At 36.3% G+C, this 16,233-nt stretch overlaps 3 protein-coding genes across 5 annotated transcripts; 2 read left to right on the top strand and 1 right to left on the bottom strand.

The window, feature by feature from the left end:
• Window positions 1-246: 246 nt before the first annotated feature.
• On the top strand, window positions 247-4,620 carry LOC140968472 (MND1-interacting protein 1-like). Of its 2 annotated transcripts, none has more exons than XM_073429431.1 (3): window positions 247-510; window positions 674-2,382; window positions 3,808-4,620. In XM_073429431.1, exons 2-3 carry the CDS (start codon window positions 682-684, stop codon window positions 4,327-4,329), a joined length of 2,223 nt encoding a protein of 740 aa, XP_073285532.1. In that variant the 5' UTR covers window positions 247-510; window positions 674-681; the 3' UTR covers window positions 4,330-4,620. The 2 variants fall into 2 exon arrangements, with proteins under 2 accessions (XP_073285532.1, XP_073285531.1); XM_073429430.1 differs by having other exon boundaries at window positions 249-510; window positions 670-2,382; window positions 3,808-4,619.
• Window positions 4,621-6,552: 1,932 nt separating this feature from the next.
• On the top strand, window positions 6,553-11,430 carry LOC140968491 (probable copper-transporting ATPase HMA5). Its single transcript, XM_073429474.1, has 6 exons — window positions 6,553-7,011; window positions 7,615-9,006; window positions 9,103-9,357; window positions 9,503-9,625; window positions 9,742-10,221; window positions 10,836-11,430. Exons 1-6 carry the CDS (start codon window positions 6,715-6,717, stop codon window positions 11,250-11,252), a joined length of 2,964 nt encoding a protein of 987 aa, XP_073285575.1. The 5' UTR covers window positions 6,553-6,714; the 3' UTR covers window positions 11,253-11,430.
• Window positions 11,431-11,486: 56 nt separating this feature from the next.
• Window positions 11,487-14,951, bottom strand: LOC140968492 (glutathione S-transferase T1-like). Of its 2 annotated transcripts, XM_073429476.1 has the most exons (8): window positions 14,793-14,951; window positions 14,585-14,658; window positions 14,432-14,492; window positions 13,627-13,680; window positions 13,061-13,140; window positions 12,686-12,891; window positions 12,363-12,565; window positions 11,487-11,533 (listed from the first exon to the last, which is right to left on the bottom strand). In XM_073429476.1, exons 1-7 carry the CDS (start codon window positions 14,855-14,857, stop codon window positions 12,392-12,394), a joined length of 714 nt encoding a protein of 237 aa, XP_073285577.1. In that variant the 5' UTR covers window positions 14,858-14,951; the 3' UTR covers window positions 11,487-11,533; window positions 12,363-12,391. The 2 variants fall into 2 exon arrangements, with proteins under 2 accessions (XP_073285577.1, XP_073285576.1); XM_073429475.1 differs by lacking the exon at window positions 11,487-11,533 and having other exon boundaries at window positions 12,168-12,565.
• Window positions 14,952-16,233: the final 1,282 nt, after the last annotated feature.

Raw genomic sequence — 16,233 nt, 5'->3', positions numbered from 1 at the left:
AAAAATCGAGGTATCATTCTGATAAAAATTTAAGTCTGTGATAACCTTAAAGTTTGTCGGAAACATATCATTTTGATAAAAATTTAAGTCTGCGATAATCTTAAAGTTTGTCGGAAACGTATTATTCTGATAAAAATTTAAGTCTGTGATAACCTTAAAGTCTGCGTTCCGACGATAAACAAAAACTCATAGTTGATTGTATCAAAATAACCAATATATCATTTTTACCCTTTTCTAAACATGGCCGGCTGAATTTTGCATTCTATACATCATTTTGATCCAAATTCGGACATACTAAAGGTATGATTTTGCAATTTTGTTCATATTACGAGATGTTCAACCCGACCCGGGTCTTGCTCCAAATGGGTCCATGCCGCCTGGCATGAAATCCTACTCTCCAAGCATAACAAGGCCAAATATATATCATACCCTTCACTGCCCACAATCACAAAATTCACACCAGTTCATATTTTTTGTCGAAACCCTAAAATCAGGATAATCACCTGATCCGTAAGTTTTTCTCTCTTTCTCTGTTTCCTTTTTTCTTTCTGCGTACATTTAGTGTTTGTGTATGTGGATTTGTATATAGACGATTTTTTGTTTTGATTTTCGATTTATGTTCTTGTATGGTTCTTGTGTCTGATTGTTTATTTTCGACTGGATTATCAGTTAGATTCTCAAATGGGCCGTACGCTGAAAGAGAAACATATTCGGGCTAACCGGAGGGCGGGATCAGCGAAGCCCGAATTGGATCATTTTAATCCCATGGCACAAGGTGATATGGAGAAATCGGAAAATACATCTGAGGCTAAACCCGGTTATTACCAAACTGCCATCAATGTTTTGGCCCAAGGCCCGAACCCGAACCCGAACCCGAACCTGAGCCTAAGCCTGAGCCTGAACCCGAATTTCAGTTCGAGCTCAGGACTTGATGATCATGGGTGGGGGTACTGCACGGAGGAACAATTGGAGGATGTATTGTTGAAGAATTTGGAGGTCTTGTACAATGAGGCTATTAATAAACTCGTTGGATTGGGTTATGATGAGGAAGTTGCTTTAAAGGCCATTTTGAAAAATGGGCATTGTTATGGTGGGATGGATGTTTTGACTAATATTTTGTCTAATTCTTTGGCTTATCTGAGTAATGATGGGTGTAACGAGGGGAATGATGAGGAGGCCGAGGCCGTAACTTTTTTGAACTTGAGACAGATGGAGGAGTATTCACTTACGGGAATGGTGTGTTTGTTGCAACAAGTTAGGCCTCATCTGAGTAAAGGTGACGCAATGTGGTGTTTATTGATGAGCGATCTCCATGTCGGCCGTGCCAGCATGATGGAAATTCCGGAAGCCTCGCCATTGTCTGCTGGGAATGGGTGCGAGAGTGGGTTGGTTAGTGGTACTGCGAGTTCTGAGAGTGGTGTTAGCAATGGAGGAACAGTTGGGGTTCCCCCAGCAATGTGTAAGTTTCATAGCGGCTGGGGTTTCGATAATTGTGGTAAGTCCGAATTACCGACAAATGGAGTTGTTCCATATGCATCAGACATGACTTTACAGAGAGAGATTGAGTGTCCTAGGAGGTTTAATCTCACCCCGTCAATGAAGAATCTGTTAAAGAGAAACGTTGCTATGTTTGCTGCAGGATTTAGGGCAAACTCGAAGCATTTTCAAAGTCAGTCACAGGCTTGTCCTAGCTCTTTGTCTTCTGGGAATTTGTCGAATGAACCTGGCAAAGTCGAGGTTCTTGCTGGGAACAGTGAGGAATCCCAATATGAAAAGAATCAAGATGTGATAAACTCTGTGATGAATAAGTTTCGGGACTTAAATCTTGATGAGAATACAGAACAACTGCCATTGGATCAGAAAGATGAAATGATCTTGAGTTTGATTCATCAGATAAAGGACTTGGAGAAACAAGTGCACGAACGTAAAGAATGGGCTCAGCAGAAGGCAGTGCAAGCTGCGAGAAAGCTTAGCCATGATTTAACCGAACTTAAGACTCTAAGAATGGAGAGAGAGGAGATCCAGCGGCTGAAAAAGGGGAAACAAACCCCTGAAGATTCCACCATGAAGCGGGTGTCTGAGACAGAGAATGCTTTAAGAAAGGCAAGTGGTCAAGTGGACCGTGCAAACGCTGCTGTTAGAAAGCTTGAGACCGAGAATGCGGAAATCAAAGCTGAAATGCAGGCGGCTAAACTAAGTGCATCTGAATCCGTTGCCACCTGTTTGGAAGTTGCGAAAAGAGAGAAAAAGTTTCTCAAGAAGCTTTTGGCCTGGGAGAAACAGAAAACAAAAATGCAGGAGGATATTGCAGAAGAGAGACAAAAGATATCAGAGTTGGAGCAAGAGTTGGCTCTCATCGAGGTAGCCACGAAGGATACCGAGGTATGTGATACTTCAACCTTTCCAAATACTAACAGGAAATTTTCATGTGCAGAAAATGTTATTTTGATTGTTTTCATAAATTATCTCGCCTGTACTCCCATGTTCGTATGTAACTGCTACATTCTATGACAATGCTACTTAACAGTATTTCCCATAATTAATGTTTTGACTGTTTCACGTGGGTGCATGCTTTTGGTTTCATATTTTCCTGCTGTTGTTGCTATCAAGGGTCTTGAGTATGAATCATTTTTTCATTCTATTCTGAATTGTCAAGACAATGTGGCACTCCTACTTTCCTTCTGACGAGATCTTGTCCATTTGTGATGTCACTTATCTTGAACTATGGCTTGTATTGACATGAATTTATTTAGACATAAAAATTCAAGTTGATTATCTACAGGATTTCAGATATTCTTTCAGGGCATGGCTGGAAATTGTTGTATTATACTAGTACTTATTTGGTGTACTTGAACTTTGTTGATGGGGTCTCAAGTGTCATTATCACCTGATTTTCCTGTGTGTGGTGAGAAGATTGCTATTAGAAGGTCTGAGTTATTGCATTATTTGGCATAGCTTGGTAAAACCATGACGAGGAATTAATAATGCGAAAGATGTTCTTGTAATGGATATTTTCTCTTGTAATTTGTTATTCAATTTGTCTGCCGGAACTAGCAACTTTATAGAGAGTAATATCTGTGTCAAGGACGGTCTAATCCAGCTACAGTCTATTCCCCTTTTTATTATAATTTAGTCCAATGATTTTAGTTGCTTCTGATGGTTTATCTGGTTCTTATTTTGTTGGTGTTATAATTTTATTTAGATACATGTGTGGGAGTAAATAGTCGGACAAGGGTATGAAAAACGCACATAATGTGCGTCAAAGTTCTGAAAATGTTACGAGCTGACACATTCATGATACCTTGATAAAAACTACTCAGTAAATTTTAATTGTCTAATTCTCTGAGGACTGCTTCAAAATTTTAATTTTTTCCCCCTTAATTTTCTTCTTGAACTATCATGATTACAACATCCTTATTGCCAAACACAGGTTTATGCACTACCATTTTCATGTATTATGCCTAACCTGTAGTCCATCCATATAAATTAATTTTAATGAAAACTTATGGGCTTGAGATCTGAAATGCCTGGATATCGGTCAATGTTTTGTGAGTTATGAATCTTTTTGACGTTCTTATAATTTATATAATACTATGATCTACATTTTCTTAATTATGGCGCGTTGCTGCAACCTTGTTTATGTGATTAACATCAACTGGAGTAGCCAGCTTATTTCTTTCCTCACCGTCTAGCTCTTTTTTTATAAGAATTACTCTGTCAATTGGAAAGTATTTGCTAGCCCAACACGGTGAAATGAGATCCAGTATTTTATCTGATTTATGTCTTTGTTTTCTTTCTATCTGAAAGGAAAAGTGGAGGCAAGAACAAAAGGAAAAGGAGCAAGTTCTCACCAAGCTAGAAGAAGAACGACGCCTTAAAGAGGCATCTGAAGCTAATAACAAAAGGAAGCTTGAATCTATGCGTGTTAAGATAGAGATCGACTTCCAACGTCATAAGGATGACCTTCGAAGGCTGGAGCAAGAATACGCCCGCCTCAAAGATTCTGCACAATCAAAAGAGGTTGAAGATCAATCTAACAATACAATGCTGAAAAACTCTGATGACACAAACCTACAAGGAAGAAACATTACAACCTTGCTGCGTGAGCTTGATCTTTTAGAAGATGATTCCCCAGAAAAAGAGGTGGTCCATGATAGGGACTGTATGATATGCATGGAGGATGAAGTTTCCATAGTTTTCCTGCCTTGCGCTCATCAAGTTATTTGCACCAATTGCAACGAGAACTATGGGAAGAAAGGAAGAGCTACATGTCTGTATTGCCGTGCTCCTATCGAACAGAGGATTCGAGTTTATGGGGCGAGCTCTTAACATAGTGCCATTAACCCAACGTCACATACTCAGAAGACTTCTTGGATGAAGACTCGTGTATCTTCTCTTTTCTATGGAATTCAGGGACAATTGTTGGAACCATTTTACTTGTTTTCTATTTGCTATCTTGTAGTGGCATGGTAGATTTGCAAGTAATTAATCATCAGACACCTTTTGCATTTGCTACCTGATTATACATACTTCGTTGAAGATTGGTTTTCAAATTGGAGTATTTATCTCCCCCATTGCAAGTCTTGGATGTTTTTATCTCGACTCTCGAGTCACATTGCTCTTCTGCTTGTTTGCTGAATTGTGCTAAAAAATAAAAGGTTTTGGCAAATAACATATTTCGTGAATTTATTCTCTCTCTCTATTGTTTTATTGTCTCTGATCATATACTTTACAAATTCAATTCTCTTGAATTGTTGTGTTCATTTGTTTGATTACTTATTCGATAATTTTGATTTTTAACCTATTATTTTATGTCACGCATGACATTTTAGTCACAGTAAAACGAATGTTTTTTTAATAGTTTAACTCAAGTATCAATCTAAACTAAAGTTACTGTATCATGATATTAAAAATGTATTGGAATAAATTTACAATCCAAATATTTGTTTGAGAAATAATTTAAGTTAATCAATTTTTAAATACACAGCTAAAAATATTTATTTGAAATCTGACATTAAAATATTAGGGTTTTTATATATATATATATATTTATAAATGTAACTATAATCTTAATAATATTAATGAAAATGTCACGATAACCTTTCACAAAAGTTGAATGGCACGAGAAATAACAGGTGAGAATTGACAACAAGGGTTAAGTGTAGAATTTTTTTTAGAAACGAGTTCATTTTTAGTTAATTATTCGTCGCTATTGGTTAATTGGACATAATTTAGACTAGTATAGATTTTTAACTTAATTAATTATTTTTAAAATATTTAAGTTAGTAACTTTGATTAAAAATTATTTAATTATTTTTAGAATTTACTAAAATAAGTTTTTTATAATTATTTTTATTGAACAAAAAATAGACATTTTTGTCCGTCCATTAAAATGACTAAAATAGTTTATTTTATGGGTATCAAGCATGATTATTTACAAGTAACCAACCGAGCACATACATGGTGTGCATAATAATATGTATATACATATAAATTATAGATTATATACCAATTATAGATAAATCATCCTACTTTATTCAACCAAGCCCATCAATAGAGAGAGATGTGCTAACTAATATATCGATGCACACGTTCAATGTTTATATAATATTTTTTTATAATTTATTTGGTTCATATTTGAATGAGAATCAAAATATAATTATAAGAAATAATGAAAGACTACACTGAAAATAAAAATTAAAAGCGCAAATAGAATTGAACATACAACTTGGTGTTTAGAAAACAAATACTCTGTCTGCTGAGTTACGTATGACTTGCATTAAAATTTTAATATTTTATTAATATATATAATTACTAAAATAGATCATGACACCAAAAATTAATTAATTTAAGTATTTCAAATTTAATAATATAGTATAGACGTTGAGGGACACATTTAAAATAATTTATTCAGTTTGGCAAGTTATATATAATTACTAAAATAGATCATGACACCAAAAATTAATTAATTTAAGAATTTCAAATTTAATAATATAATATAGACGTTGAGGGACACATTTAAAATAATTTATTCAGTTTGGCAAGTATAGAAAACTTCCATTTAACCACATAATAATTTATTTTATTTCCAATCATTGGGTGAATAAAAAGTCAAGATTTTATTTCATGCGTTGAACCTGGACATTTTTCGAGTCTCACGGAAGTACGTACCTACACCAGTTCATGTCACAATTTACTCCTTAATTAAGATCTATCAGAGTTCATGTATTAATCATCTTTTCATCACATTATATTTGTTGATTTTTTTCCAGATAAATTTGGTTTGGAGGGGTTAAACAATGTAGGATAGCATATATTTTTAGTTTTATAAGGGAAATATATATTAAGATATATTTACATTCAAAAAATATCGTCACATACATATAATATGTCCATATTTATTGATATATTATATATCTATCGTATATAATTATGTCGATGATAATCATTTACTGATAAAATTATATATTTAATAAGTAAAAAAATATTTTATCGAAAAAAATTAATATATATATATGTGCACACGCAGCGTGTGTGAACTGAAACATGTAAAAGCACTCAAAAGTTGTAGGCCATATGAGCATATTGCGTCTTCACCAAGCACTGTGTTTACAAATTCTCCATTTCTTCGTATATTGCAGAATTAAAGACGGAAAATCTTTCATCAACTAAAAAGATCGACTTTGATTTGCGATTGCTCGAGAAGAATTTTTAATGGCGGCGAAATTTCTCTCGTTTGCATGCATAAGAAAGGAGAGTGGGGATTTATCCCCACGTCCACGCTATCCTTCAATGCCCAGGTATCCCAAAGGGGTCATCGTATCATCGGACGAAGAAAAATCCATGCAAGGGTCAGAAGCCAAGGCCCTTTTCTCTGTCGTAGGAATGACGTGCTCAGCCTGCGCTGGATCGGTGGAGAAGGCCGTCAAACGCCTCCCCGGAATCAAGGAGGCGGCGGTTGATGTCTTGAACAATCGCGCTCAAGTCCTGTTTTACCCGGCTTTTGTTAATGTGAGTAAGAAGATTAGATTTTTATGCGTCTTGGGGTGTTTTTTGTTGATTTAGTTTTGAAATTTGAGATTAATTTGATGGGATGTTCGTTGAAACATTTCTTCATGGTTTACTGTCGTTCTTCGTGCTTGGTGTGAAAGCTTGCTAATATTTGATGCGTGGAGGTAATTTCTTTCAAATTTAGTAGATTTTACCTTCAAATTCTTGATAAAAAACAACCCAGATTTAACTGCCTAGTTCCTGCAGCGACTGATCTCGAGGATGGGTGGGAAATACAGGTCGGTCCTAGACATCAAGATTTTGAGAAATTTCTTTTTTTGGGGGGTGGGTGGGGGGGTTTAGTATGTGTAAAGCAAGGGAAGGAGCCACCCGACTCTAATACTAAGGCTAGTGGGCTTCCCCTAAAACGTTTGTGTTTTAATCCAATCTACCGTCTCTGGGATCTTTCTTATTCACATAGACCCATACAGAACAATAAAAACCGTGTATTGTGCTGTCTGTGTTCCGAAGAAAAGTCCAGCTATCAAGTTAGATAGTTTACAATTACTAGGAACAAAATTGCTCCGTCAATGAGAACTAGATTAACATGTTCTGCATGTTCAGGAGGAAACCATCCGTGAGACGATCGATGATGTTGGATTTGAAGCCACATTGATTAATGATGAAATAAATGAGAAATCTTCTCAAGTATGCCGAGTTCGCATAAAAGGAATGACTTGCACTTCTTGTTCCTCAACTGTTGAATCTGCTTTGCAAGCTTTACCAGGTGTACAAAGAGCACAGGTAGCATTAGCAACTGAGGAGGCAGAAGTCCATTATGATTCAAAGATCTTGACCTGTAGTCAGATCTTGGAAGCTGTAGAAAATACTGGATTTGAGGCCTTGCTCGTTAGTACTGGTGAAGATAGGTGCAAAATACATCTGCAAATTGATGGAGTGCGCACAGAAAGTTCCATGAGAATAATTGGAAATTCTATTCAAGCACTTCCAGGAGTTCAAGATGCGAACTTTGATCCAGAGCTGAAAAAAATATCGGTATCTTACCAACCGGATTTGACCGGGCCTAGAAATTTCATCGAAATTATAGAGTCTGCTGGATCTGGACGTTACAAGGCAACAATATTTCCTGAAGGAGGGGGGAGAGATGCTCATCGGGAAGAGGAAATCAAGAAATACCGCAGATCTTTTCTTTGGAGTCTGGTTTTCACGGTTCCTGTTTTTTTACTGTCTATGATTTTCATGTATATCCCTGGTATCAAACATGGGCTGGACACCAAGATAGTTAACATGCTTAGCATTGGGGAGATTTTAAGGTGGATTCTGTCAACTCCAGTTCAGTTTGTCATTGGCCGTCGATTCTATATTGGTTCTTACAAAGCTTTACGTCATGGCTCAGCAAACATGGATGTCTTAATAGCACTTGGAACAAATGCTGCCTATTTTTATTCAGTCTATTCGGTGTTAAGAGCTGCTACTTCTCCAAGTTTTGAGTCGACTGATTTTTTTGAGACCAGCTCAATGCTTATTTCCTTCATACTTCTTGGGAAGTATTTGGAAGTTTTGGCCAAGGGCAAGACATCTGAAGCCATAGAGAAGCTCATGGACTTGACTCCTGAAACAGCAACACTTTTGACCTTAGGCAGTGAAGGAAATGTGTTGAATGAGGAAGAAATAGACAGTCGATTAATACAAAAGAATGATGTCATGAAGATCATCCCAGGAGCAAAAGTAGCTTGTGACGGATTTGTTATCTGGGGCCAAAGTCATGTAAATGAGAGCATGATTACTGGAGAGTCTAGGCCTGTGGCAAAGAGGAAAGGTGACATGGTTATTGGAGGGACTCTAAACACAAACGGGGTGCTGCACATTAAGGCAACAAAGGTTGGGTCAGAGAGTGCCCTAGCTCAAATTGTTCGGCTTGTTGAATCAGCACAAATGGCAAAAGCTCCAGTCCAAAAATTTGCCGATCGTATTTCCAAATACTTTGTGCCTTTAGTAAGTATAAACTTGTTTTATTAGTTCTCGTTTTAAAATTTCTAGCTCTGTATCTTTTCACAGGGTTAAAATTGGATGCCCATATTCCATTTTCAGGTTATAATTCTTTCATTTTCTACATGGCTCGCCTGGTTTTTATCTGGGAAATTAAATGGATACCCCAAATCTTGGATTCCTTCTTCTATGGATAGCTTTCAGCTAGCACTCCAGTTTGGCATTTCTGTCATGGTCATAGCCTGTCCATGTGCACTTGGCCTTGCTACACCAACAGCTGTTATGGTTGGTACTGGAGTTGGTGCTTCTCAAGGCGTCCTAATTAAAGGTGGCCAGGCATTAGAAAGCACTCACAAGGTTCGATTATTGAATATAATTTGTCGTGATTGGTTAGTGAATATCTGAAACCAAATATCATAGTACAAACAGTTACATTGTCACTCTATTCACTTGCAACACATTAGGCTACCTCTATATAATTTGTTTCTGCTTGTTATAACAGGTGAACTATATAGTTTTTGACAAAACGGGAACTCTGACGGTTGGAAAGCCGGTGGTTGTCAACACAAAGCTTTTGAAACATATGGTTCTCTGGGACTTTTATGAGTTGGTTGCAGCTGCTGAGGTATTCTCCTATTTACTCTACAGAACCTAATAGAGAAGTAAAAAGCTTGTAGAGTTGCAGAATATAAAATCCATGGGATGTTAATATTGACCGAATGGTGTGTTTTGAATTATCAGGTAAACAGCGAACACCCATTGGCCAAAGCAATTGTTGAGTATGCCAAAAAATTCAAACAAGATGAAGAGAATCCTGTTTGGCCTGAAGCCCTGAACTTTGAATCCATTACTGGACATGGCGTGAAGGCTGTTGTGAGAAACAAAGAAGTTATTGTGGGAAATAAGAGCATGATGGTGGATCATCAGGTCCATATTTCACTTGATGCCGAAGAAATATTAGCAGAGACCGAAGGGTTGGCTCAAACTGGAATTCTTGTGTCTATCGATAAGGAGCTAGTTGGAATTCTTGCCATATCTGATCCATTAAAACCTGGGGCTCGTGATGTCATTTCCATTCTGAAGTCTATGAAAGTCAGGAGTATAGTAGTGACAGGTGATAACTGGGGAACTGCAAAAGCAATTGCCAAAGAAGTTGGGATAGATACCGTCATTGCAGAAGCCAAACCTGAGCATAAAGCAGAGAAAGTGAAGGAACTACAGGTAAAACATTTTTCTTATTAATCTTCTGAAAAACCAATCAGTACCAAGCCGGGTTAGATACCCCTACAATTAGAGAGAAATGGAAGGTACATGAAAGGAACATTAGACCAAAACCTCTTCCAAGATACATGGAAACCACCAAGCAGCAACATAAATAACTTGAGCTATCCATCTGTTTGTGTTCCTCATGGATCTATCCAAATGCATCCTTGAATCTCCTCCTCGGAATAGTGTGAGTGTGAATATGTCTATCTCTTATATCTTTCATATCCATGGCTCCATTCCTTAACCCATCTGAAACTATATTTCCTTCCCTAAGCATGCAAGAAAAATTCACTGTCTATGGTATCCTACCATTCAAGAACGTAACCAAAACTGTGATTGGGGACGTAGTATATGTAAAACACGAAAATATGTTGGTAGGTAGAGGAACATGTATTTGAAAAGAAAATTACATATCAAATTTGAAACATAGAACTTGCCCACGGCATGATTTGCAAATTTGAGTTTCACTGCCATCCTCAGCTGTTGTCTTTTGTATAATGACACAGACTCTGCTCATCAAACATTTTTGTACTGCCATTCAACATCTTCAAGCTTACTGTTTCTTACAGGCTTCAGGAAATGTTGTGGCAATGGTCGGAGATGGAATCAATGACTCACCGGCTCTCATAGCTGCAGATGTTGGGATGGCAATTGGTGCAGGCACTGACATTGCGGTCGAGGCTGCTGACATTGTTCTCATGAAGAGCAATTTGGAGGATGTTGTAACGGCGATACACCTTTCAAGAAAAACCTTTTTTAGAATACGTCTTAACTATCTTTGGGCTTTAGGATACAACGTGCTCGGCATCCCAATTGCTGCAGGTGCACTCTTCCCTTTAACCAGATTCCGGTTGCCGCCGTGGATTGCTGGAGCAGCAATGGCAGCTTCTTCGGTTAGTGTTGTTTGTAGCTCTCTTTTACTGAAGAATTACAAGAGACCTAAGGTGTTGGATACTCTTGAAATAAGAGGGATCACTGTTGCGTAGTTGTGTGACTTTGATTTTGCAGAATCATGTAAATATTGGGACACGTCTTTCTGTTTTTGAAACGTTCATCTATCTAGTGTTTGTGTGATATTGTGATATGCCATGAAATGTCATGCTGTCATCTTCTTTGTAACCTGTCATCTGCCACACAGGGCATAAGTTATGTTTAATACTCTAATTTTTTTTATGAGTTATTAATTAAATAATCTTATCGATAGGTTTCAAAAAAACTATTTGAATGCTTTAGCAATTTCATCTGATGTTCACACATCAAGAAAAGTCCATTCAATGTTTAGTATTTTCTTCCTCATAGTTTGGTAGCAGCTTGGACCTTCGTTCTTTTAGTTTCTCTCTGGCATGTAACAAGATCGAGTGAAGCTCATCAAAGTAAGGCCCCGTTGCATTCCTTAAATTCTCGATCCATTTTAAGATTCTCTTGTGTGGTCCTAAAATACGGTCACGATCCTCCTCCTCCACAACCTAGTAAGGGAGAAGGGGTTGAAAGAAAATGTGAATTCTCTCTCTCTCACATATTGTTGAAGCATTTGTTAATTTCGAAATGACACATCTTTCTCGAGAAGAAAATGTTGGCGCAAATTGGAGTGGTGCCAATCAGAGAAAGATGGATTGCACGGGAAGGTTGAGATATTCGATCTACGTAATCCTTCGAAGCCATTTTTCCATCTTTTTGCTCGTTCACACTCGGCCTCAAGAACACACACACTGATTGTTGGCTTAGAAGTAATCTTATGACTGACTAATAAGCTAATACGATTCCTTAGTTAAACATTTGAGTGGGTTAACTTTTTGTAGACTTTAATTTATTTGATTTTTTATTTATAATTTGTTCTTTTGCAAAAATATATATAATTTTTTTTAACGGTCAAAAATATACATTATTATACAATATATACATTATCATACTAAATGCTATCGTAATACTCGTTTTGAAAAGTTTAGAGTTGTGCTAAAATTTGCAGATAGATCTTCACTGATCCACAAATCAAACCAGCACGATAGACAATGAAGCTTGTTTTGAAGAAAACTAGGATTATACTGCTTGAATACTTCAGCAATTTCATCTGATGTTCACACGTCGAGAAAAAAAGTTCATTCAATGTTTAGTACTTTCTTCCTCCTCATAGTTGGGTCGCAGCTTGGACCTTCATTTCCTTCAGTTTTTCTCTGACAGGTAACATGATTGAGTGTAACTCATCAAAGTAAGGCTCCGTCGCATTCTTTACGTCCTCGATCCATTTTAAGATTCTTTTGTGTGGTCCTAAAACACGCTCACGATCCTCCTCATCTACAACCTAATACGGGATAAGGGATTGAAAGAAAATGCAAAATTCTCTCATCTTGTTGAAGCATTTGTTAATTTCGGAACAACACATCTTTTTTCCGAGGAAAAAATGTTGGCTTTCTTTGGTTACCTCAATTTGCATTACTTCACAGGCTAAAGCAAGATCTGCGATGGAAGACCGAGAGTTTCCAAGCAAAAAAGGTGCATCTTCTTCAAGCCAAAAAGATTCAATTGTTGCAAGAGAGGCTGACAAAATTTTTTCAGCTTCAGCTGCCAATTTTGGATTTATGGGTCGACCAAATGCCAGTATAATAGTGGAATTTAAAGCGTATCCAGCTGAAAAAAAAGTATCGTAAGACAGATTGTTGTTAGAACAGTAAGAACAGTGCCCCAATATGTCCTTGTGAGGACAGTTGAAAAATTATCACGTGGGGGAAAATATCAGTGGCATCAATCAGTCCTAGCATAGTATCGAGAAATAATTCCAGATGCGCAGATAAATCACCTGAACCACGGCGCAAATTAGAGTGGTGCCAATCAAGGACTGAGTGAATCTTTGCTCTCTTTTGCACATCAGCTGGATACCTGGACAGGTAAACAATAGTTCAAGAAGCAAGTTAGCGAAGTAAGCAGGATATACCATGATATAAAAGATGACAGATTAACAAAGACGAGTAATCAGGTGGAATTCTGAAGGAAAACTTGAGCAAGAGAGGCGTTAAGTATCAAGGTTAAATATAAGTCACTTTTCCTCCTTCTCGCAAGTACCTCTTACCTTAGTGAATCCTGTTCGAGAGTCTAGACGTGTATTGATAAACGATCAAACATGCCTATAAGTTTGCTAAAGTAGACTTGCACCAAATTTTAAACATAATGAGGTAATTCACTAAAAGGCAGCGAACCATGCCCAGAGCTATTTATTATACCAAAATGTTGTTTAAAACATGCCCCAGCGACCAGCCTTCCCCTGAATCATTCAATTTTTTCAACTCCAAGAAATAGTAAAATGCATACGTTTTATGAATGCGAGAGGTTATTAGGAAATATAATGGCAAAAGCAGAACATCGTACCAGTGATCAGCAACTCCAGGAAATGCAGAAGCCAGGTAAATTAGTATTGCATGACTGCAGAACAGACAATAATTGCAAAACAGATATAAATAAAGCAATAATATGCTTGTGATTACTTGTAATTTGGATAGCAACAAAGGCAAAAGAAAAGATCAAGAAAAATATTGTAATCCACATCAGCTCTCCAAGAAATTCTAGAGCAGCCAATAAGCTTGGAAGCTCTCCCACTTAAAAGGTTTGTCTTTCGGGTCTGGGCTCTCTTCTTGAGCTTATGATCTCACCAAAAAACTGGTGTATATCTTCATTAACTAAACGTTAGTGTATATATACAAAGAAGAGTTGGTTAGGAAATTAACGAGGGGGGAGTAGGTCATAAATCCAATTACAAAGATCAAATCCAAAATATTTGTCACTTAGGTGGGAAAGATCTCAAATGTATTAATCGTTTCACTTTCACAGTGACTCGATAAACCAAATAGGGAACATAGCGTTCACTTATGTTCCCAAATCAAACTCGAACAACTTCCAGCCTACACCAAATAGTAGCATTCCGTTTATTCGAAATTCAAACAGTAGGGTATCAACGAAATGCATAGATAGAAGATGATTAAACCATTGAATCATTAGCACCGGTTGTAATAACAGAGCACAAACATTTAATAAGAGAGAAGAACAAACCATCTGGGATTAAACCAGCCAAACTAGTTCAGAAAACAACATCGAAAACACAAATAGAATAATCCTTTATCAATCATGGGACTAGAAATTTAATATTCAAATAATCAATGATTAGTTAAATGGGTACCTCTCAAAAAGCTTGAAATCACCATGTACAATCGCTGGAACTTGCTTCATGGGGTTTATTTCTGAAACAGAAATGAATCTCGAGTGTTCATACATGATAGTACAAGAATCATGAACTTTCTCTCAAGTACATAAACATGAATGCACACGATACCTTCAAATTCAGAGGATCTATGCTCCGATTTAGCGAGTTCAATCTTAACCTCCTCAAATTCAATCCCGTTCACCCTTAAACGAGATCGGATCAAATATAAAGAAACAATGTCGCTTCAATAACAACAAAAAAAAAAAAACAAATCCCAAAAAAGGGCAACGAATTGCAAGCATTGTCAAGATAAAGTGATCAAAGAAGAGATCTTTACTTGCAGAGCAAAAGGATTGCACGGGAAGGTTGCGACATTCGATCTACATAAACCTTCAAAGCCATTTTTCTTTCTTTTTGCTCCTTCAGACTCTCAAGCACAGACACTGATAATTGGCTGTAGAAATAATTGTATGGCTCACAGTCAGTCGTATGATCCCTTGATCAGTTAAATACTCAGCCGCTTCACTCGCGCGTTGATACATTTTAAATATTTTTTGCCTAAAAAATTGGAAATTATAATAAAATAAAATTAATTAAAATAAATTTTTTAAAATAATTAATTTTTTTTAATTGATATAATCATTCAAAAATTCAAAAAAAAATAAAAAAAAATTAATATGTTAAGGTATACCAAGTTTTCAATTTTTTAATGCCGACATAGAAATAGAATCATCACTTTTCATTTTTTGTTGAAACTAAAACGTGTTCACGCAACGACCGTTGGATTCTACCTTCAGTACGTATCAGTGGACGAGATAATGCCACGTGTCACAGTGCTAAGCATCCTCACATCCATGCATGAAACTCAAAACGGGCAGTTCTATCTTCTTAGGACCACAAAAATAGATGCATTAGGATTAGAGAAAGCCAAAATATTACAGCAAAATCACCTCAAAAATTCGAGCAACACCGGCTAGATAGAAGGACAACGAAATTCTACTAACATTTCTTCAAGAATTTGAAGCAAAAAGTTCTGTCAAAGAATCAAACCACAGTTGTGTCCAAACAATGTTCGAATACACATAGAAATTCTAGTTATTTTCGAGCCAAACACATAAAATATTTGTCACGTTTTTTTATTTAAGAACAATCACGTAAGTAGGCTTTATATTTTAAACGTGTCATTTGGTTTAAAACTATCTATCATATATTTTATGCATGATTCTCTAAACGTTAAATTTGTGAAAAATGATAGAAGTATATATTCTGAACACAACTGATAATTGATTCTTATTTCACTCTTTATAAAATATAGGGGACTGATATAAATTACTCATTAAATTCACAATCGGTTTAGTGCATAAGTTTCAAACATGTTTATTTCTGAAAATCAGTATTTTTGTATATTTGTTATTACTGTTATATTTGCAATTTCTATGGAAAAACGATTTTAAAGATTGAGAGGATTCTATCGTTGACTGAGTAACAACCACATCACTCATTCACCCTCTCTCAGATAAGAGCAAGGAACGGTTACATGACGAAGAACAGACTCAATTTTTCTGCTATTGTTTAGTTTCGTTTACATTATATTATTATTTACATTCAGATGCTGTAATATATTTTGTTAGGAATTGAGATTTTTTGAAAATTGTATAAACAATATCTGATTTTATGAAATAAATAGAATGATTTAAAAATTATTTATCGAATTGTTTTCATATGATTGTTAAATAATACTGCTGTCAAATACGTCAATGATTCTAAGGCGGCAACGC

The sequence above is a fragment of the Primulina huaijiensis genome, unplaced genomic scaffold (genome assembly GCF_012295235.1).
Source record: "Primulina huaijiensis isolate GDHJ02 unplaced genomic scaffold, ASM1229523v2 scaffold37281, whole genome shotgun sequence".
NCBI classification, from domain to species: domain Eukaryota; kingdom Viridiplantae; phylum Streptophyta; class Magnoliopsida; order Lamiales; family Gesneriaceae; genus Primulina; species Primulina huaijiensis.
This window is presented reverse-complemented; position numbering and strand designations above follow the sequence as displayed.

What these genes read in the sequence shown, in the direction of transcription:
- LOC140968472 (XM_073429431.1), top strand. Translation starts at nt 682, where the DNA reads ATGGGCCGTACGCTGAAAGAGAAACATATTCGGGCTAACCGGAGGGCG. An exon ending in TAGCCACGAAGGATACCGAG is followed by an intron (nt 2,383 to 3,807) that starts GTATGTGATACT and finishes TCTATCTGAAAG; the next exon opens with GAAAAGTGGAGGCAAGAACA.
- LOC140968491 (XM_073429474.1), top strand. Translation starts at nt 6,715, where the DNA reads ATGGCGGCGAAATTTCTCTCGTTTGCATGCATAAGAAAGGAGAGTGGG. An exon ending in CCAAATACTTTGTGCCTTTA is followed by an intron (nt 9,007 to 9,102) that starts GTAAGTATAAAC and finishes TTCCATTTTCAG; the next exon opens with GTTATAATTCTTTCATTTTC. An exon ending in CATTAGAAAGCACTCACAAG is followed by an intron (nt 9,358 to 9,502) that starts GTTCGATTATTG and finishes TTGTTATAACAG; the next exon opens with GTGAACTATATAGTTTTTGA.
- LOC140968492 (XM_073429476.1), bottom strand. Translation starts at nt 14,857, where the DNA reads ATGGCTTTGAAGGTTTATGTAGATCGAATGTCGCAACCTTCCCGTGCA. An exon ending in GATTTCAAGCTTTTTGAGAG is followed by an intron (nt 13,681 to 14,431) that starts GTACCCATTTAA and finishes TCTGTTCTGCAG; the next exon opens with TCATGCAATACTAATTTACC. An exon ending in TAATTTGCGCCGTGGTTCAG is followed by an intron (nt 12,892 to 13,060) that starts GTGATTTATCTG and finishes CTTTTTTTTCAG; the next exon opens with CTGGATACGCTTTAAATTCC.